The sequence below is a fragment of the Nylanderia fulva genome, unplaced genomic scaffold, assembly GCF_048542155.1.
Source record: "Nylanderia fulva isolate GAGA-0341 unplaced genomic scaffold, ASM4854215v1 Scaffold4, whole genome shotgun sequence".
In the NCBI taxonomy this organism is placed as follows: domain Eukaryota; kingdom Metazoa; phylum Arthropoda; class Insecta; order Hymenoptera; family Formicidae; genus Nylanderia; species Nylanderia fulva.
This window is the reverse complement of record NW_028190476.1, coordinates 5,699,252-5,723,077: the sequence shown is the minus strand read 5'-3', so window position 1 is coordinate 5,723,077 and position 23,826 is coordinate 5,699,252. Positions and strand designations below refer to the sequence as shown.

Here is a 23,826-nt window from a genome sequence, read left to right as displayed (position 1 = left end):
TATCTAATGCGATAAGTAATATTTCAAAACAGTTTGATATAATTTTCTCTTTCTTCAGCTTTCTAATCTCGTTACAAATTACTACTCGAAACATGATTTTTAAATGACCTCGCGATATCTTTGAAACGTTTCTCTCGAATGCATAAACCTCGTCAACATCAACTTAATGTCGATAAAACTTTCCTTTTTAGATTTTTGACGAACGTCGCAATTGCTGGTTATACACTCTGGACAAGGGGGCGACCAAGTTTTACGACTTGCTGCAACTGGTCGAGTTTTACCAGCTGAACGCGGGTTCGCTGCCCACCCGGTTGACCCACTACGTGCAGAACGGGGTGAAGCCGCCACTTCACAAACCAGAGGACGGCGGTGCATCGCCGTCGCCGCCCGAGGGCAGCAGTCAGCGAGTCAACAGCACCGACAAGGTTGCCGAGCCGTGCGGCAAACCGAGCAACATTTGAGTATAGGACAGCCAGCGACCCGTCGGTGTTGTTGACGGCGATCGTCTGCCGACCGTTTGCGTCAGCACCAACGGACCCTTCGTCCCCGTCACCGACAACATCGTGATGGTGCATCATCATAGCAGCAACAACAATAACAAGCACCTGGGGAACAATGGTAGTGGTGACGACAACGGAAATCGCGACGACGCCCGTACGACACGGTCGGGTTGCTGGAGCCTATGTCTCTGCAGTTATAACAAGTGGGATTTGTAGCGCGATCAGTGGTAGCAGGGCGATATTCGAGCACGCATGAAAAAGAGGATGGCTATTTCGTCGCGAAGAGACGAACGAGGAAGGTACAAGAACGGGGAAGAGAGAAGAGCTGTGTGGCTTGAGCATCATCCTCGGATTTGTTTTCATAAGCAGCGCAACGTGTGTGTATGACGTCACTGGGTCGGCTGATCCGTGCAACAGAATGACTAATTTTTGGGCGCGAGATAATAACAAAGAAGATATGATCGTCGCGAGAAAAAGCGTAGGATCGCTGCTACGAAAGAAATTTTATTTTCACCTCGATTTGATTTTTCATGTTCATTCTGTTGTTCTGCTTACGCAGATAATGTTCAGAGTAGCGCGGCGAACTAATATCCGCCGAACAGCGATCCTCACGTGGAAACGAAACTTCTTCACTGTTTTTAATCGTGCATTACTGTGTTAGTCGTCGTGTAATAAAAGATCCATCTTGTCGTCTAGACCTTTTCCCAAAGACCCTTTTCCCTTTTTGTTCTCCTTCACTTAATATTTTCTATGATAAACGCGTCTAGACGATCAAAGAAGCATCATGTATTCTTTTTTCTATTTTTTTTTTTCCATTTTCTACATGTCCACGTTTGCGCAAACATGCCGCGTATGACTAGATCATTAATCGCGCGCGACGACATTGTTGTTCGCAAAGTTATATTCCGTAAGAAGAAGGGAAAAACGCGATTGCGCGCACGTGTGTGTATGCATAATGATGCGTGATGTGCATCATTGGGATGCGAGAGAAAGAAAATGGGATAGGTAAGTGTTGTCGCGGAGTACGATATAGTTGTTACACTATATCATGATGAATTAGCAATATATAAGAGGAATACAAAGTTTGATCTTTCATGTATGCAAGGCATGAGCGCGTGTGCATATTTGTGTGGCTGTATGTATGTGCATGTATTATGTATACGTGCGTATGTATGTGTGTTTGAAAGAGATATGCTAAAGAAGTGACATGTGGTCTCCCCTTTCTCCATTTTTTTCTTGTTTTTTTTACGCGCGTATCGAGCGTTTCTTCTATTTATTCGTTTTTCCGAAGAGAATGCGCGACAGAATCAACCGCGCGACTGGCTACCACACAACTTTGTCGCCTGACGATGACGATGACGACAATGACGACGACGAATTTAAACGATGAAAGAGAAGAATCGGTCAAAACAAGGGAGAGGAAAGTAGTTATGAAGCGTCCGCGTATTCCGTTCATTAGCTGTAAGGCTATGTCAGATTACACGATTACTTGGAAACAATAGTGTTTGAGATTCATCATTAATTCTCGAGTCCATGGTGTTCAAAATTAAGTGAGACAGTCTTGTTTACGGGAAGACAAGAGACATATGTTTTTCTTAGAGATGTCTTGCGTCTTGTTTGCAAAATTTTTATTACGATTCCCGAAAAACCGAAACGCGATGCGAGTTCTCCCTACGGAACGAAATAGGGGAGAAGCAGCATGCACACATAAAATTAATGAATCTAAGAAATACAATACAATACAATACGATTAGTGTAAGGATCCTCAAACGTTGAGGGCCGAGGAACACGCTCGCGGATTCTTCTGGTACTGTAAAGCACCAAAAAATATGGAAGCGTGTCTCTTGACAGATATGATCTCATATTTTACAGATGTTTCAGTTGCGTGAAGCATTTGTTGGTTAATACGAATTCGGAGAGTTCAATTAATTATTATAAAACTGTGCTAAGAGCGCGTAACATTTCGAAATAAGAGAACGAAATAGAATGAGTGAGAAAGAGTGAGAAAAGCATGTGTGTGTGTGTGTGTGTACAATGTGTATGAAGAGAAGAATGAGAAAGAAGTTGCGAGGAGATTGGTCACGCGATAAAACACAAGAGAGAGGTATATTTAAATACAAAAAAGTACATACATAATATGTATATGCATGTTCTAAATTAATGCAATTTAATTTTGTATTCGGGATATATATATATATATATCTATCGATCGCGGAAAAAATCGATGGTGTGAAGTTCGTGGGTGTAGCGTCACCGGATACGAACGTTGTCGTGCATTCTAGAGATTTATAATACAGAAGTTTTTAACGTAATGTTTTTCGAATAATAATATGTGAAAGTCATATAAGATATAAAAACGAATCGGTGAAAACTGTGGAGCGTTGCAGGGTATGGACGCGATAGAAATTATTTACGCAATGTATTACGATTCGTCGAAAGAACAGTACCAAGCCCTTGCCCCTTATATTCGTACCTACTTTTTAATAATATATTTTTTCATCGATTATATATTTATTTAATGTCGAACGTAGCGCCTACGCGTCATCTCTTGAAGTGGTACTTTTTGAGTAATTCGAAGAAGTGCAGATCTTATACAAATATGTAACACACAACAATTAACACATACACACACACACACACACACACATATATACACAGAAAACATTGACACAGATTGCATTAAATTTTAGAATAGTAGCGCTTTATAGAACTAAATATTAGGATAACAAATTCTTCGTGAATGGGTATGAGAAAAAAACAATCTTCTGTAGAAAGGTGGTCTGCAAACGCGGCGTTCATCCCCGACCCGTTTGTGTAAAATCCTTCATCCCTCAACAAAATTCAACAAGTTAAAGTCGAATTAACGAAATTACCTCTTGGAATACGCTTATCGCGCGAAAAGAAATTGTCCTTTCGGCCTTTCATGTAAATATGTCTATTTAGGCCAAAATTCCGTGTCACCCTCTCCCAATCATCCCGTTTACCCGTGGCCAGTCGACAATTTGAAAATCAACTTTGATAGCGGTTAATCAATCTTGATTCTTCAAGTCGACACCGCGCGGCAACTTCCTTCTCTTTCTCCTTACAATAACGAACGGAAAACGAGACAAACGCCGAGTTCTTCGCGACCATCAGCGTAAAAGAAGCTATAAATATTATTATGATGATTAATTAACTACATAAATTATAATAAAATATATTTTGTATTAATGTAGTCACGAATTAATACGGCAAACGCAGTGGTCTGTGAAGACTGAACCTAAATAAGAGAACGCAAATTAGTCCTGTGCGAATTTCATCGACGTCTGTTAAGAACAATAAAATGATCAGGTAACGGAACGTTTACTATTGTGTTTTTATTTCTATCCCCGGACAGTATATTTTGTTTTCCACACATACACACACACACACATTAATATTGTACTCTATTTCGTTTATTTTATTATTAAGTGTTATTTACGCGTATATTTGAATATTCGTAATTTAATAATTTATTTTCCGTTCTATCCCCTCGAGAGATTATTTTCCCTTCTTTGTAAAAGCTGTGGCCACAACTTGAAGTACGTTGTCAGAAGGAATCAAACTCGTCCACACTCGTATGCGATCGAATAAGCCGCAGACGTTGATGAAACTCACATTATCACTCTGATAAGCGAATAGTCCGATGCAGAGCTCGATCCTATGTATCAGCTCAAACTCAATCAATCGCACGAGTTCGATTGTATACATAAATAAAAGCGGTACACAGATTCAATTTGAATTCGCTAACCGAGCGAAATAAAGATCCGAACAAACATATATTTAGTGGAAGCCTAAAGTCGAAGAAGAAAAACAAAACCAGTAAACGTACAAGTTCCGGCCAGGCTTTTTGCTGTTGCATTCTCGTGCAATTTACAACATGCAAAGGCAGCTTAATCGTAGAACATACATGTGTAATACGATAATAATGTATAACACCGTCGCGATTACTTGTCTGTCGACAGTGAATTTCGATGGGAGAGAAAGCGAGAGATGTGTATGAATGGCTTTTACTATTTTGAGATCTCTCGATATTGCTTATTTCATTTATTGTAGATTCAAAGGACAATTTTTTAGATGACACGTATTTCTTCTTTATAAAGCAAATCGCACAATTGCTCGATAAAATTTTAATTCTAACAGATTTTTAAACTCTTGATGTTGTAAATTTGGTGTCGATCTTTCTGAATTAAAGTTTCTTGCTGCAAGCAATTTTAATACGAAAAGCTTTTCGCGAATTCTTACTTCGAACTTTAATTTCGCGAATACGAGAATGGGTACCCGGGTATATACATAGAAACTAAACTATATATAAATTATATATATATACCCACTAGTCCATATTAATGACACATTAGTTGAATCGTCTCGTGATGAGAAAAAATTCGAAATAATAAGAATCTAACGCGAAGACTTTCTCGCCGATCACGTCCAAAAAATAATATATTGAATCTACTATCATGCGTTCCTCGTTCGCCGATCACAAATTGCAATCGTAATAATACTAATAACAATAATAATAATCAATCGCGATTTTGCGTTTGCGACGGACGTGCACCGCAAACGAATGCATTTTAGAGTGAAAGAAAGAGTGTACGTATGAGATGATTGCTATGGTTGAACAAAAAATTACACGAAAAAACCATTACCACACCCTTATAAGGGAATGATCCAAATATAGTCACTTGCGACGTGTGAGTCGTCGGGTATGATAAAACTAAATATGATATGACATATAATTATACTTATCTCTTATTAGTATTTATTTTTTAATTCTGTCCCTTTTAATCGAAACTTTTCTATCGAACAAAAATTGGACACTAAAGAACAATATATAATAATCACGCAGATATTTAACAAACAAAAGTAAAATTGATTTTAGATATCGTTTTCCCTGAAAAATCTACGATTTATTGTTTTCTCGCTTTATTTAATTCTATCCAGTTGATTTTACCCAACGACTCGTGCTGAGATAATCAAAGGGACTAATGTTCCGTCAATGGACAATCGCCGGAAGCATCCTCAATGATTGCAGGAACCATCGGTATGACAATCTCAGGTACCTGTGATCAGCGAGTATGCGTTCACGGATTGAAAATAGGTCAGCTATAAAACGGTTTATATTCCTCACGGGAACGTTTCAGCCGGGATAAACTCGCTCGAGATGGAGGCGAATCGAACGAAAAAAAAGGTGTGTCATTGCGTGTGCATGAATTGAGTGCGTAAATATGGCGCGCCGGATGCGCCCGATATATAGTTTACCAAGTTTAACAAATAGAACGTATCAATCAATATTAACAGAACGCACATTGAAGTATATGTTTCGACCGTACTTTGAAAACGGTTCGAAAGAGAAAAATTATCCGCGTTGTGTTCTCGATTTACAAACATGAGAAGTACAGAGAGAAAAACAAGAGCGAAAGCAGCATATTTTATACATACACAGGGTGTTTACGACAAATTATTTGTTGAAAGCCACAAACGATCAAAAACAACAAACGCACAAATTGCCGGACCGAGCTCAAGATCTCCGATTTATCGTAGAAATTTTCATCTTTGTCAGAGAGACGGGACCGGACACGATTAGAGACTTTTCGAAAGAAATCCGCTCGCGGATGGCGGAGAATTAAAGTAAGCGAGTCGTTTCTGTTCATTACGAATCATCACCGTCCTCTTCCTCGATCATTCATCGATCATTCTCTGGATTCTCATTGTCCGTGTCGCGGATATACGTCCCTGGTTGACAAAAAAAAAAATTCTGGAAGTGCTCTTGGTACCCATGGTCTTACGGAGAAGATTTTCTGACCATTTGTTACGTTCGTGTGCGCTATGGTTTTAATAGTGATATATACAAATAACTGCGGGAGGGCTAATAAAATGCGCTGGGTATATCTTCAATGATTATAGGGACCAACACATCATGCAGTGTGATCAAATCGGCGGGTACCTATGGTCAGTGAGTAATATACTCAACCAGGGGTGTCGTATGAGGTTTAGAATCTTTTTTTTTTTTTTTTTTTTGACAATTAGAATTTTTGTTCAATAGCACTCTCTCACGCATATCTCGTGCAACGCGAATACCGAAACTCTAAGAACTCGAAGAAGAGTCGACTAGCGGAATGAAGCCGCGAGGTTTCTCGCCTTTCTAGGTTCCGAAACGCGCTATCGTTTCGAGAACTTGTGTCTCCACGACTCGCAATATCCGTTCCGTATATAAGCAGAAGCGACAGCACCAAATAGTTCGACATATCGACCTCCCGCCCGACAAATCGCCCCTCCTACGCAATCAACCTCTTCTAATATGCAATAATAAACTCGTTTCCTCTGAAACAACAATATTAATCCGCAATAATAATGTTAGCACCCGTAGCGCCGAGAGTCATTGTTATATCTTTGTATGAACATTTAATACGCAATAAATATGTATGTCGTCATCCCACTACTTTTGCGATGCACTTTTACTATTATCCTGACGTTTCTCTAACGTTTTATATTTAACGAATTATAAATGCTTTTTAAATTATTTTTATAAAGTAAATAATTTATAGTTATGCGACAAAGTTCTACACAGAGATCATTTTCTCTTAGAATTTACCCTGAAAATGGCATAGTAAATTTTACTATGTACATATTAATATTTTTTTGTGGTAAATAAGTAAATATTAAGATTCTTCCAATACCATATTGTCGCACGATTACCACGATTTTCCGGGTAAGTTTCAAGAGAAAATTCTTTCCGTGTACTTTATGTATCCTTGATTAATTACTTATTCTTTCCCAGATAGCACCATGTCCAAAATGCACCCATAAGACATCTTTAAGATGTCTTCAAGATGTCTTTGGGATATCATATCATAAGATTTCTTAACCCTTAGGTCCCGACGGTTCTTTTCGGCACCTTTAATCCCGACTCATGGGTCGTTTGCGTCTTTGCGTTATTTGGATCAGTAAAAACGCTTTAAAAAATCTGAAGAAATTCATGGAGCTTCTTGCAACCTTCAACTTGAAGTCCCAATCATAATATTTCGATAAAAATTATTTTTTTTATATAGTTTGTTATTAAGAAATGGAGGTATCTAAGGAAAAATCACTTGTTCACTTAAAATATCATAACTTTAAGCCAAATGAAGATATCGACAAAAATAAAAAAAGAAATTAAAGGTGAGGAACACCTTTCGTTTGGGTCGCAAACGACCCATTGAGTCGGGACTAAGGGTTAATGATGACTTATGCGTGCATTTTAGACATGGTGCTATCTGGGTTTCTTATATATGGAAAAGATAAATTTGTGCTCCCGCTCTTTTTCGCAGATATTTTAAAGTCCTCTTTGTCCCGAATTATGTGCGTGTGTTTTTGCCCAATTCGGGAATCACGTGTTCGCGTACGGACACGTCAACACGTGCCCGCCATCCGTGGTTGTCGTTGATGCGAGTGCGCGCGCAAGCTGGCAACAGGTAAATGGCAGGTAAGAGAAAAAAAAGAAGCGAATGGCAGGGGAAGAGATGCGAAGGATTAGGTGAGTGAACGCGAGGGGAAAAGAGGCACAGGTGCGCCCGACTGGAGGGGACGAAATGGCTCCGACTTCTCCAAGAGAGAGGTGGGAGTTGCAAGAGAACCTGAGGCCTGAACTCGCTTCGGTTTGACGTACCCGCGCGATCGACAGTCAAGCGCGGAAAGCCGTCGATAGTGCGCGATTATCCTTCCAGCCGCGTTGGCATTTGCATTTTCCGCGATGCAGGAACTCGGAGTGCATCGCGCGTGATCGTGCGTGGGTGCGTGCGTTGGATGCGCGCGTTCGCGCGCGCGATGCGGATTGCATTATATACGGATGACCTCGGTAAGCGTGCGAATCTATCTATCATCATCGATTTCTCACGAATGAGTGTCATGAATTTATGCAGTTACATTTTTTTTTTTTTTTTTTTACCGTAATTTATGCATCTTTTTCGCGAAAATTGACGTAGAAGGTTCACATAATTTGTTTTTAAAATTCGATCGGAGAAAAACGAATCAAGAACATATCTATGGCATATATAAATAATTATACAGGTGTGTTTAAAAGGCTCTTTAAATGATATGAAATATGTAAAATTAAATTGTTTGACTTTGGTGACGGTTTTCGTTTCGAGCGCTTTTAGTTTCATGAATATTTATTATCATCGAAATAATATCGTTGATTGCAGTCGAGTATATCATTGTCATTAGATGCGCGAGAATCCGGTTACCGAGCTCGAATAGGAGCAATAGCGAAGTGCGTATATTCGAACAACGCAGAATATATTTCGTAACGAGCAGTTGGACGACGTTGTGAGGAGAATTCGCGGAGACTTTAACGATCACGGTTGCAGATAAGACGAGTGGACTTGACGTGTGTCGTGTGATAATTTCACCATTTATCGCAACATTGATTCGTTGTTTCTTTACGCGAATATTGATCTTTGCTGCTTGGAAACCGCCGGTACCATATGCTAGGATTTACACGATAATCGGGAAAACTGTTGCTATAAATTTCGAGTCGATATTTCCTTACAAAATTGCCATTTAATATTACATTTTTAAAATAAATAATCTCTACTAAATTGTTGTTAAAATGAATTGAATGTTATACATATGAAAGTAATGAATAAGCTCTTAATTTTTATTTCAAATTTGAAGTTACCAAGATTTCAAATTTAATAAAATTCTACAAGTTTTTGTTTCGATAAAGTGTCAATTATTTCAGTGCTTAATTAGCAAGTGTGTAATAAGTTATGAAAGATCGTAATATCACAAAAACTTTCCCTTAAGAAATAATCGATTCGAAACGCACGAAGAATCCAACGATTTCTCTTTTTCTTATCTAGTATTTTCTTAATTTATTTCACCCATCGCCCCATATAACGTGCTCCAATAATGTATTTCCGGTATCAAACGATGCTTTCCGAAAACTCATTAAATCTGCATTATCAACTTTTATATACGAGCTCGCTCATTCGAGCAAGGACACATCACAGTCAATGAATATCGCGACGTTACGCATCGTTGCAAAAATCTCTTGAAAAATATTTGAACCGACAATTAAATGGCTTCATAATGAGCCGCTAATTAGTAGGTAATTACACGGGACAGCAACGTCGAGAAACGTTCGTCCTACTTCACCGCGTGTTGATTAGAGAATAGGAAACGCGGAACCGCAATTTCTTCGGGACCGAACGTCATCGCAGTGATTTACGATGTTTCGTCATAAGAAAGATGATCGCGCGTGTGACGCGTCTTCTCGCGCGCGATAATATTCATTCTGACGTAAATTACGTGACTGTCAGACTGGATATTGCATAGCCTTATCAATCCGCGAGAGATGTTACAAGAAACGAGATACCGGGTACGTGGCGATATGAGTCAGTTTCTTTCTAATTAGAATGACCGTGTCACGTGTCTGACAAAGTTCTAGTAGTATTTGCAAAAAATTGGAACGATGATATTCTCATATCTCGCTTATGTTCCAGAGATCATAAGAGATCGTACACAGAGAGAATTTTCTCTTAAAATTTACCCTGAAAATCATACTAATCGTGGGACAATATGGTAGAAGAATTTTATAAGAGTTTTTCTGATTATTATTTACCACAATAAAATATTAATATCCACCACAATAAGATATAAAATATACTCGATTAATGTTATTTTTATTAATATTTTTTATTGTGGTAAATAAAAATTCTTCCAACACCATATTATCTCACGATTATCATAATTTTCAGGGTAAATTCTTAAGAGAAAATTCTCTCCGTGTAAGATTTAGAAACCCGCAAAATTAATATGACTGTCAAATTAATAAAGATCGAAATTATAAGCGATTAATTTGCCATTAATTTTAAAATTTTATTAATCCGTTGACATTAATGTTTCATTAATCGATGTTTGATTCGAAGGAAAGATTTCGAAAATAAAATTCAGCGTTTATTATTATGTCGTTGCATTCGAATTTTCGAGATTGTATAATCGTTCTACACACACATTGGGCTAAGTTAATATCCGAAATATGACGTTTCGATTCGATGATTCATTTTATCGATCGTGAGCGGAGTTCGAGCGTAGGAGTATCGACGACGCGTTCGACCCGTAATGTTTCGCCATGCGTAAAAGCCCTCTTCGTGAACCAGTCGGGCAACATTCCTGAGTCCAGACTGCCTCTGGCGTGTTCGCTGCCTACCTCTGACTTCTGTTCGGACTTTCCTCGGCAAATGTCGCTGTAGCCAAGCAAGAGCCGTTAGCGATACTCTTTCCGTTATCGTGAAATAAATACAATATTGAAAAGGAGATAAAACTCGTTCTCTTTATTTCATATAGATATATATATATTATCATTGAGATTTGGACTCGGACATTAACAATTAAACGACCGGATATCGACAGGAAATCGAGTTTCTAAAAAGAAAGTTTAGAAAAATTATTGTAAACATTATAAGAGCTTTTAATATTTTATGAAATTTTAAATTGAGACGCGAGTAATTTTTTTCGTACGAAATTAATCATTTAAGATGTGAAAAGCTATTATTAAATTTAAAAAATTGTCGATATTCTTTACACCTTTTAGGATTGACAGTGGTTTTATAATATGAAAATTTTTGTATTAAAAACTTTACACAAATACGTGATAATCTATATAGAATAATAGTAACGAAAGAGAGAAGTTTTTCATTTTTTTTTTTATAATACATATACCGATTTATAATATACACGAATTTTTAAATTGTGCTGTCGTGGTTTTAAACACAACTTGCATAAGAGCATCGCTTTACTTTGTAATGTTATTGTATTTCCACAAACATTCGAGACTATAACATTCGAATTCGAATACCATTTGTTACAACACAAGGCACTAAACCTGAACCATTGTGCGTCTGACACATTGTGTGCGTTCGGTACCAGATGTATCGCGGTGTTCGCTGGTACACATTGCGTTTGCATTACGATGTTACATCCACGTGATTACGAAAAACATGTAATATCCGGGACCCAAACGACGTGAATGTGTCCTGAAGACACGCGATATGTCGCAATACCGGTCGCGAAACGTAAGGAAAGGTACATTTGTCGAGACTTTGGTCGAAAAAAAACAAAATAACTTGACGTATTTTTGTATCTTATTTTATTGTTAAATATTATATTATCGATTATCAAATAGCAATCATTTTGCAATTACGGGAGCTGCAGACAATTAACTGAACAATTCATCTCGCGAAAATGAGAACTTTAATTCTGAATTCAGATTTAAAAAATATTTAATTTCCTCAAATTGTTAAGAAAGTAAGTTATACATCCGATTATCCTATTGAATTTTTTAATTGTGAAACAACTACTTGAAAATATTGACAAAATATTGACAGAAACACGATGAAGAAACATATATCGATTAGTCGGAATATCAGCCTTCGCGGCTTCGATCGAAAGTTGCGGACGATTTTCCTTTGCTTCGCGGAGGTATGTATGTAGAAAACAGCACGAAGTAAGCGTTTACCTCGTTGTTTGATATGAGGAATGAGTCACAAACGCGATACGACGCGGCCCTGAGAATATTAGTCCCTCATTATCCACGTTATATTTTATTTCTAAAGCAATCTAAAGAATGATCGCACTATTTTTTTATACGCATAAAGACATACGCGATTTTTACTTTGTCATTTTTTTGTCTTTTCAGTCATGTTTTAATCATTTATATAAGCGTCTATTTATACACTACAATTTTTTATATTGTCATCATAGTCGTAATCATAGTTGGAATCATACGTTATTAGTATTCGAGATACGTTCTCTAGAGCGCGAAAACATTACGCAATCGAAAAAATATATAACTCTTTAAAGAGACCAACAAAACTGACCGCGAATTATTTATAAAACATAGTCCGCGACGTGACAATAAAACGAGGTCGTCGATGACAACCGCGAAAGTATCTTCACTGTTGCGCGACACCGGAGGCCACTTTGATGCATCCGGACCCGCGTTAACACAGGTGTTCGAATGCAGAGATGATACCTACGTAACATTTTTTGTAAACACGACGCATCTCTGGTCTCGCGACATTATATCGAATGTAATTGACGAAAGGAAACATTTAGTCGATCAAAGATGTTCTTCGAATGATTTTAATTGTGTATCGTGCGACTTAAATAAAAATATATATATGTATATTCGTACTATATATATGCGAAATTTTCAAATTTTTTTAAATCGGAAGAAACTAGATCAAAAGAGAAACCATTATTCATTTTTTTTGACATAATCGCGCAAAACAGAATTTATACATAAATTTTATATTATATATATATTAGATGCAAGTATTTTTTAAAATATATGGTTTATATTGATCGATGATACATTGAAATATAGCTGATTATTTGTAAAATGTAAAGCACATGCTGATTGACACAAATTTTATCAAAAATAAAACACATCCCCAAGTATTTACTGTAATTCATAAAGAATTATATAAAAATAATATCTTTTTATGAAATGCTCGAGAATTATTTTAATTTTAATAGCAATTAAAAATAAAAATCTTGAGAGTATTCAAGTTACGAAATTATGTTGTGTATGCATGTATGTTTTGGGCATTCAATCTCTGTTTGTCTTCATTTTCGATTAAAATGTTTGTCTCTAAAAATTATATGTATTGTCCTCTCATCAAGAAAATCTGTTCAATTGACAGTATTGCTTACTTGCAAAGTAATAGGCACGCATATTTTTATATCTACGTTAAAATGGATTCTTCGGCTAAATCGAAATCGATTTTTCTGAATATTTAAGTTAAATATCAATACAAAAGAAGAAGGATTCAATTTATCTTGCATATTATCAATTTTTTATAATAGACAATGCATGTGCGAACATGTTTCTCATTTTGTTTTTTGTCTATGTTTTCTTTACGAATTTCGGCGATGACATAAATGTAGTAATAATTTTTTCGCAATAATTAGCGCCACGAGTATGGAGCTTGCTCAAGGCATATCTTTCGAGTGCCGTTAAGATCACCGCGAGAATCGATTGTTGGAGTCACGATCGTGTCCTAAATCCGTGATTCGAGACGTTCGGAGAGAGGGAAGAGAAGCAAAAAGGAAGAATTACGAAAGGGACGAGAAAAGAGCACCGAACCGGTTCGGTCATTTCGACATCGTGCATCGAATTGGCAAAATATCTTAACCGAATGTTTCCGGATGTGATCGTAAACAGCATGGGATTGCTGGTGATAGCCGTCATCGTGTTGGCTAGGTTCTCGCACGCCGATCTTGATCTTCGGGGTGTCAAGTGCGGCGAAAAACGTTGCAATGTATCGGAATATTGCAGCCCTTTCGACACGCACTGCAAACCTTGTGCAGAAGCATGCGACATGGAGAGCCACAATTACCAACCAGAAGAGTGCACGAAAGATTGTCAAGGTGAGTCATCGAAGCAATATCGGTTTTCAAACAGAATAAAAAGCAAATAATCATTCATTTGAATATTCATATAGCTTACAGACTGTCCCAGGAAATTGCTGAAACTAATCAGCTGTCATTTTTAATGCATGCAGTTATTGAGAAAACAAAAATTGTGTTAAAAAATTTTTTTTAATAGATATAAATAAAATGTATACCAGTTTATTTTACTGATAAAAAGTAATGAAAAAAAATGCTAATAATCACATAACTAATGAAAAATATTTTTGACAGATTTAATAGCAGATATTAAAAGGATCGTCAATAACATTAAAAATGACGTTTAGAAAAAGTTTACGAGTTTTCGTAAAAAAAGAGAATTTTGTACAAAAATTCAAATGGTGCGCACTTTGAACATATTTATCATTAGTTTACATATGTGATTATTAGCACTTTTTCATTACTTTTTTTCCATTAAAAACTGCTTTCCTCTTTTCACACAATTTTTGTTTTCTCAATAACTGCGTGCATTAAAAAATGACAGCTGATTAGTTGCAGCAATTTCCTATGGGACACCCTGTATCATGTAGAAGGTAGAAGATTTCCCAAACGCTTGAATGTTTTCGACTGATATTTCGTGAAGTTGAATTTAAATAACTCGGCCAGGTTATTTTAATTCAGAACCAGTTGCATATCGCGGCGCATCGTTCCGGTTTCTCGTTTTCATGCGAATCAACGTGCGTACGGGAAACCGGATAGCGATACGCGGTGCCATCATTCACCTCTGTCGAGCAGGCAAACCTGGGTTCTCGGGTCCGTTGACTTTGCACCTGACTATCCCTACCGACTTCCCACACGCGAACGCGGCCGATGAGTCACCTCAACTTCTTTTCTTCCTCCCTTCCATCGTCCTTTTTCTTTCAGCTCCTTTCAGTCCCTCTCTTCTGCATCATTCTATTTTTTCCCTTTTACTCCTGCTTGGGATTCAACGTCGGTTTCGCGGTGAGAAAGGGGAGATGTATTTCATGCTCCGACAGGTAGGAGGAACCGCGGCTTCGAGGGACGCGCGTAGAATGAAATTCTCTACACATCAAAGGAGATGCTCCTTTGCGTGACGGGATTTGACGTCGTAGCTGCTACAAAATTGTCCGTATGGAGTTCCGTTGGGCGCCCATGGGCCCAACAGATTCTCCATTTAGAACCCTCGTTACGGTGTCCGATTACGTTATGTCGGTAAACTCGTGTCGGGCGTTTCAGTAAAAATATCCTACGAAATACCTAGGAGCTATTGGGAGGACCGATTCTTTTATATCTGTCATTTGATCCGTCATTCCAAAATTTGAATAGAATTGTTATATTATATATGAATTATAATTTATTATAATATGCAATATTATAATAGAAAATGTATAATATAATAAAATTTGCTCCCAGATTATCGAGATAAATTGACTTAATTATAAATTACGTATCTCAATTCGAGAACTTTCTGTTTACGAATTTATCCTTCGCGGTTTCGCATCGATCCGCGCAAGCTCGCCGTCCTAGGTCTAGCACCAACATTTGCGTCCCTCTTCGGTTTGGAATGGGGTCATCTCGCGTTTACAATAGCGATAAGGGTGTGCGATTACGCGCACCCACGTGCTACAAGTAAGCAACCGTAGGTCGGAATTGTTTGCATCGTAAGTTGCTATCGCGACCGACCTCTCCTGTCTTACGCAAGCGCATGAGAATCTACGTCTTTTGACAGGTAGATCGTTGACTCGAATAAGAAAAAAATGTGGAGAGCGTCGAGAAAAGGAGTACAAAAATAAGAAGAGAGCAAATTAATCGATCGCGCGTAAGTCGAATCAATTTTATGGAGTTGTGTACAGTTGTCTTCAAAATATAGAACTTGCTATAGAAAAGAAATGAGCATAGAAGTAATGCGAGTACTGATGGATTTATAAGTAGAAATATTTTATATAAGGTATATAGTATAAGAATAATCTTTAAAAAGTTTGCATTAAAATTCTATATTTTTTTCGTGAAAATATTCTACTCTAATGACTTCTTTATTTTAAACAAAAATATATCTTAGGACAAACTATATTTTTATATTGATAAAGTGTATTGATAAATTTTTAATGTTTTAATATTATAATAATATTATTAAAGAGACATCGCATTTTATTAGTAATTACAGCGATTGTGACTTTGCATTCTTGAGACTATAATTGATTCGACTTTCATACGAATAATAACGTCAAATTTTCCTCTCACGCAGCTGGCGTATAATAGAATACGCCACAGAATAGAATATGTCGGAGTCACGGTTGGAGAAATCTCCGAGTTGTATAGCGTCGCTAATGTGATTATTTCCCGTAACGCTTTCTAAGTAAATGTCTGATAAACTCGTAGTCTTAATGAAATATACACTTTAATATGAGTGTTCTTAAACTCTTGCGTACATTGGCAAGTGCGATGTAAATGTATAAAAAAACGATTAATTATAATTATTGATTACTTTTGATTGCAGTTTATCTTCACGATCAGCGCTATATTGAGCGTGTGGCTTCAAATAGGCAGTACGATGATCTCAGAGGTGAGTGGGCTCAGGTGTGAATAGGATATGCGCATAATTTAGTCGCCAAGTACCGCAGACTTGAGAGAAGTCGGACAAGTTGGAGATTTCAACGACGCAAATCTCGTATAAGCATCGAACTCGGCTCGTATTCTCACGCGATTGCCGCAAAATTATAAGAGAAGCTTGATTATATTATTTATAATTTGTTGATCTTGTAATTATGTAATTATATCATGGAAGAGCATATTTGTAATTTTTTTATAACAACTTATAGAGTAATGATAAATATTATTTCTTAAGTAACTGCAGTAAACTATCGACAAGTTTTAATATGTAACTTTACTAAGTCGATTCTATCGACTTCACGTAATGTATGAGTGGAAAAAAGTGATTGTATACGTAAGCGTTTTGTAATGTTTTTTACAGCTAATTTGTTTCAATACCATGAAAAAAATTAGCCCCCATAGTTAAATGTTAACTGTCCCTAGTTATTATGCATAAGTTTTAGCTATGGTAATGAATATTTTTAGTTATAGTTAAACCGAGAATTCTATAGCTAAAAAAATTAATTATCATAGTTAAAAGGCATGATAACTAAATTTTATGTGTAATATAGAAACAGGAAACAGCTAAAATTTAGCTATATAGTAGTTTATTTTTTTCATGATATCGAGTAATTATTCTTTTATGTAAAAATTGTGAGATTTTATTTTAAAATGCAAATCAGGGGAAAAGCGGCAATTTAAAATGTATGTTAATTATCACTTTTGAAGTTTAACCGAGAATGGATAGAAGTGTTTATTGCGTATCTTTTAAAATCAGTGTAACGAAACAATTAAATTAGCATTATGCAAAAGTGATTAATATTATTGTATCTCAATAATTAACTGTTTCTGCTAGATTATTTTTGTTAGCTCTAAAATGTTTAAAATTGCATAAAATATTTATAATTAATATATATATGTAGATATTAATTACAAATTTTAATATATTCTTTATAAAATAGAGATATTAATATTCTTTATAAGAGAGAGAGAGAGAATGAGAAAAAATGTGTTTATAATATTATAATTTAATGTTACACACAATTTTTTGATTCTCCAAATAAATTGAATATATTATGCATTAATGATTCCCATATCTTTTGCGCGGATATATACACATATAATTCTTATTATATTAGTATTTTTAAAACTTATTTCTCTACTACACAGAGGAGGTGGAAAAACTCAAGAATTGGTTCGCAGTTACAACGACGTTGACCTCTTTCTCATTATTGGGGATGTTATACCTGCTGGGAAGAACCTTAATACGGTGGGAAAGGATCCAAAACAGCTTACGAACTGTGTTCAGAAAGAATCTTGCAAAGGTAAGGTGCGATCATTTACGACAATGGATTTTTTCAAAAAATTCATAAGCCTTACTACGACTTTCTATTAAACATTTCGATTTTCGATATCACGAGCTTGTCGGAGAACGAGAGACAAGTGAATTCAAATTTAGCTAAGTAACAAATTAAATTAAAATATAAATTAAAATATATAAATATAAGTTTTCTATTAGAAAAACATTTTTCTCATTATATTTTTTCATTGTTTCATTTCAGTTTCCTAAAGTTATGAATGCTTGGTATTTTTAACAAATTGATTAAAGTGCTTCTTGCGCGCTTTTGATGAGACAATCACAGTATTTTAATCTTTTAATAATAAATTTTGCAGGTAGCTAATAAGAATAAAGATGACGTCGAGGCCGCTGCGAATAAACAAAATGGTCTGAAATTGACTATACCAAGCATAAGTGCCACAGTTGAATCGGAACCCAAAATCGTCGAAAATGGTAATAGTAATAATAGTAGTAATAATAACGGAAATAGCACTACACCGAATACCACAAGTACCCCTCTATCACGACGATACGCTAGCGAAGACACCACCCTCGATTATGCGTACGATAATCCGGCGATGACACCGAGTCCAGAAGCCGCGCAGCTTAGAACAAAAGCTCGCGAGAGCTCATTTTAAGATTAGAAGTTTCGAGTATTAAACACACCATAAGATCGTTCTTGATTTTGCGTACTCGAAACAGACGAAATATTTGTAAATGAAACTACGTATATATTTGTTCGTTAAAATACGATTTAAAGTTCTACTGTGAAATGAGTTAGAACAACTTGTGATAGTAATTGTTTTTATAAAAAAAAAAAAAAGAAGAAATACTTATTCAATCACAGAATATTGAAGAAAAATTGTTTTACCGGAATCGAATGAACGATTCTAATTCAAGAAGGAAAATGGAAGTAGGATGTGGCGAAGTGTATATGAATGAAATATGACGTGGCGACTGTGTTTCCTATTTGCGATTGCACATTGAAGTATTTCGTAAGATTTTTCAAGTTTTTATGCGAACGAGGATTTTTTTAAGTATTGTATATATTGCATATTAGAGTAAAGATCGATCAAATAAGAAAGATCGTTCATCGTCACTTTGTCTTTCTTAAATGCTCGCGCGACTTTCTATATACTTTAAAGAGTTTCTACGTATACGATAGTCACCAGATGATGGGTATTCTTATGAATAATCACAGCCTCGCATAAAATAATTCGTCATAATTATTTTATTTCTCAATAATCTCTGAATCATTAAATGCCGAGTCATGAGCAGAATAATATGATATTAATGATCATTAATCTCAATCAAAACTTAGAAATAACGTGTGATTATTTTCAATTATAAATTAGTTCCAGTCAAAAAATCAGAAAAGTAACATTTGAGATTGTGTGATTATTACTTTATATTATTATAATGTAGTATCGTAAGTTTGGAGTGACTCGTGAATGCGTATTATCGCCTCCGTGAACCATGCGGCTGTGTGACTTAATTAAATAGTAATTAATACGAACGCTTGTGTGACTTACATAGATGCGCGCAGTGCAGTCTTGTCGACTTAATGCTTTCGATTTTAAGTTATCGTTATTAAGCCGAAAAACAACATGTTTCTACAAAATTGCAATAATAAATTCAACGCCTTCGCTGTATTATGAAAAAGATTACAAGTGCCTTTAAAATTATTTTTTCCTTAATTTAAAGTTATTCTTTCTTTGAGTTTCTTTCAGTATCTTTTATAATTATATTCTTGTTAGTAAAAATATCAATAATGATCATAAACCAATCCAATATTTTGGCATTTTTTTCTTAACACTTGTTTTTTTATATTGAATCTTCTTATTCTAATAGTTAAATAATATATTATGAGAAGCGTTGTAGCGGATATTTAAGATATTTTTACAATTGCTTCATATTACATAATCGCTTAAATAATATTACTAGCTCGAATTAAAAGTCGACGATCAGAGTTCAAATTTGTATTTGCAAATTATGCACAGCGTGCATCCATATATGTTTTTAGTAATAAGTACTTAATATTATCTTAAGAGAGAATCGCATCCTTATCAGCCATTCCGTCCATGAAAGGCCTTCCGAGCAAATGTACGCGTGCAAGGCGCACTTTGCATAGGTCAGTGACGTTGCACGCGAGGACGCGAAAGAAGATCGATAATAATTTTATCGTGAACCGACGAGCGCCAACGCTCAAGATAAATATTTTAACGTAATATTTTTAAATTCCGCGGTAATGTAATTTCAAATGACTTTAACGGAGGGTGCACATAAATGCAAAATTATGTGTATTTAATGTTAATAATTCTGAAAAAATGTTTTAAATAACATTTACCTAATTTTTTACTTTTTCAATTCAATAAGTGTTAAAAATATTAATGTTACAATTGGGAATAAAATTGTGCAATTTGCTCAAAACAATACGCTCAAATACTATCGCTTGCTCCTTGGAAAATTCACACATTTCACATTTATCCACTAGGAGGAAGTGCTTAATAAATGCTCAGTTTTCATAGATAAAGAAAAAAATGTTGCTCAAAATAAAAGATGTTTTGTAATTAATAATTTTTCAAATAAATGTTAATTTTTAATTAAAAATTCTTACATATCAGACTATAATTCATTTATACGAAAGAGGGAAAATTAAGTGTGCAATAACATATTTATGTATCCTTTAAAAAAATAATAAAATGATATCTTGGCAGATAAAAATGATTATAATTAGATTTCAAGTAGATTATAATTATTCATTCCGTAACTTATAAAATTTAGATGAAGTTAAAAAAGACGGCTATTTTTAATAATTAATATTTTTAATTAAAATATTTGTTTATATTAATTGAAGATATTACATATTTCGCCTATGTCTCGCAGCAACCACTGACCTTAGATTTACACCAGTTCACCATTTTTATATAGCAATTAGCGAATTAGCAATAACTTCATACACTATGACGCAATTTTCACTTCTCTATTTGATTCATCTAAAGGTGAATCAACGTCTTCCAGAAACGAAGATATTAACTTGGCCCAGAGGCAGCTCCTAATTTTAAGTTATCGAATCGAATTGTAAATATAGAGGATAGTTTTTTAAGTTTTTGTTTTCTTCGTTGATAAGTTTAAGTAAAAGGTACTTCCTGTTTTTCTCTTGCATAACCAAAATCGAAAGTTAAAAACGTATTCGACAATATTTTAAAATATTATAAGCAAACTTTTCTCACTTACTTTCCGATGTACTTCAATAAAATTTATTTTATTTTAATTATCTTATTAATTATAGTTAGGGAACGTGGGAGAGATTACGTTTTAATAAAATTAAAAGGTTCCATATTATATGTACACAAGTATTAGATGTGTAATGATGATATTAAGCAGCCGATTTTACAATCAACTTATTGCTTCTAATATTCTTAAAATTTCAAATAATTTTAAAACAATATTCGTTAAAAACATCTTTGTTATTATATTATTTTGATAATAATAACATTATAATTATTATTATCAAAAATATGTAATAAAAGTCTAAATATTATACATAAATTGTTTTAAATATACATATGCATATGTGTTTGGATTATGGATGTATTAGTATTTCAGCATGTTTTGAGATAAATATAATTAAAAAATAATATTAATAATGGCGTGCCTTTTTGGTGGATTTTTGATAGAATTGAAATATATTTGTAATATAGAAAATAATGTAATTCTGGATATAAATATAATCCAGAAATATGACGACCCAATATGTACATACGTAAAGTATTAATTAGTGTAATATTAATTAATTTAATATATACATTGGAAATTTTGAATTTGATTACTGCATTTGTGCCAAAATTTTATTTAAAATTCTTTATAATAGATACATATATACACATATGCGTTTATTTACTGTATTTTGAGATTTGTCAATTATTTGATTAAATCATATTTTATTCGTACATCAATATAATAACTGTTTAATTAAAAATATTATATGAAGCATTTGCTGCGGAATTATATACTTTACGTACGTATAAAGGTACTGCTTTTTTGAAAGATATTGTTAGCATCGACATAATAAGTAAAATATTCATTGATTCATTCACTACATCGCATCACAAGATATAAATAAGAAGTTGTAGCTTGACTTTAATCGCAAAACTAATAAGCAAGGCGATTAAAATCATTGAGACTCGTCGACACGTCAATTTTAGAAAATTTGTAAACGTTATATTTGTAAAATATTTTTTTGTTATAATCGTTCATAAAACAATTTTATTTGTCATAAGTGTCAGTTGAGAAAAACTGACGCAACAAATATTAAGAAATATATTGTACGTTTTTAATAAATATATTAGTTGTCGAATTATATTTATATTTTTCGAGTGAAAGTCGAAATTTTAATTTTTTTAGACTGTTTTATCTATGTGTTTACCGTGAATTGCATCACAAGCGAATATTTTTCAAACCTCTATGAGTCTTTGCGAAGGAATATAGCACACGTATACAATGAATTGAAAGATGAGGAATTAAATGATGATAAAAATCTCGTTTTAGTTTATCGTTTATGAAATCACAGTTTTATTCATGAATTATTAAGTGTTTCCGACAAGTTTGTTTAAAAAAATATGACAGATCTACTTCGAAACATTTAAAAAAAAAACATGTAACAATATAACAAAAGTTTATATTAAAAAAAATAAAGTATGTTATCAAAACTTTTATGTGAAAATGTTGAATAGTTCTTCTCTTCATTATCTTTTTATTATAAATCTAACATTTTCGTAGAATTTTACTTCGTAAATTTTTTCCGCACAAATTACATATTATTTTTTATTCCTGAATTTTCATTATGTACATAATTTTAATTATTGACTTTTTATTGTGTTTTAAATTTTGATTTGCCAAATTGCTATTATGTACCAGAGATGCTGATTAATTAATTACTTTTTAAATTAATTATGACATTTAATTACAAACAGATGTAATCAAATGTAATTAAAATATTTTGAATTGACGATTTATTCGAAAGATTAATTAGAGATCGTTACAATGACGATTGATATAAGCTAGATCAATCGAAGATGTTAATCTGAATTTAAATTCAGTCTGAATTTAAATTCAGTCATGTTATAATATCATCAATCAAACATCTTCGATTAATCTAGCTTATATCAATCGTCATTGTAACGATCTCTAATTAATCTTTCTAATTTTAATCGTCAATTCAAAATATTTTAATTAAATCTGTTTATATTATTTATTCAATTTTAAACAAGTTAATTGATATTTTGCCAACTCTGTTATGTACATAATTTGTATTCTTCAATTTATATTATATGATTATAATTTTAATTCGCCGAATTCCTATTATGTACATAATTTTAATACCTGAATTTTTATTATGTATATAATTTTAATTCCCGAAGTTTTATTATATGTACATAATATTAATTGATCGAATTTCTATTATGCACAATTTCAATTATTTGCATAATAGAAATACGGTGATTTAAAGTTATGTATATATAATAAAACATTAAAAATTAAAATTATGTGTCTAATAGAAATTCGACGAATTAAAATTATGTACATAATAGAAATTAGGGAATTAAAATTATATACTCCCTCATAATAAAATTATGTACATAATTGATATTCGGCGAATTAAAATTATGTACATTTGCTGATTATATATTATTTATTATTTACGCGTGGAAAATTCCCGCGCGTATTAATACATGAAATCGGCCGATAAGTGGCGTCCGACGTCACGAACTTGAGCCAGCGCCGCCACCAGTCAGTGCGAATCCAACGGCGGCGGAGTAGAGGTGCGTCGCGAATGCTCCGCGTCTCGTTTGGATTTCGTGCGGGAATAAACGGGAGTGCAAGTCCGGGAGTGTCCGGGAGTGTCCGGGAGTGTCGTGTTTCGACGTGGTGGACCGAATATATGCTCGAAGAGCATCCGGG

The 23,826-nt window shown here is 34.4% G+C and overlaps 2 protein-coding genes across 8 annotated transcripts in view; both read left to right on the top strand.

The window, feature by feature from the left end:
* The window catches only part of LOC114937766 (growth factor receptor-bound protein 14), a 295,927-nt gene extending 292,088 nt beyond the window's left edge, over positions 1–3,839 (top strand). For all 7 annotated transcript variants that reach the window (XM_029311373.2, XM_085486113.1, XM_029311378.2 and 4 more), the window contains one exon: positions 192–3,839. In XM_029311373.2, the coding sequence (XP_029167206.1) occupies positions 192–461 (270 nt within the window). In that variant the 3' untranslated portion in view covers positions 462–3,839. The remainder of the gene's footprint in view (positions 1–191) is intronic.
* A 4,306-nt stretch (positions 3,840–8,145) lies between these two features.
* On the top strand, positions 8,146–22,578 carry LOC114937786 (tumor necrosis factor receptor superfamily member grnd). Its single transcript, XM_029311410.2, has 5 exons — positions 8,146–8,355; positions 13,476–13,934; positions 16,432–16,497; positions 17,694–17,848; positions 18,198–22,578. Exons 2-5 carry the CDS (start codon positions 13,703–13,705, stop codon positions 18,498–18,500), a joined length of 756 nt encoding a protein of 251 aa, XP_029167243.1. The 5' UTR covers positions 8,146–8,355; positions 13,476–13,702; the 3' UTR covers positions 18,501–22,578.
* The last annotated feature ends 1,248 nt before the right edge of the window (positions 22,579–23,826 follow it).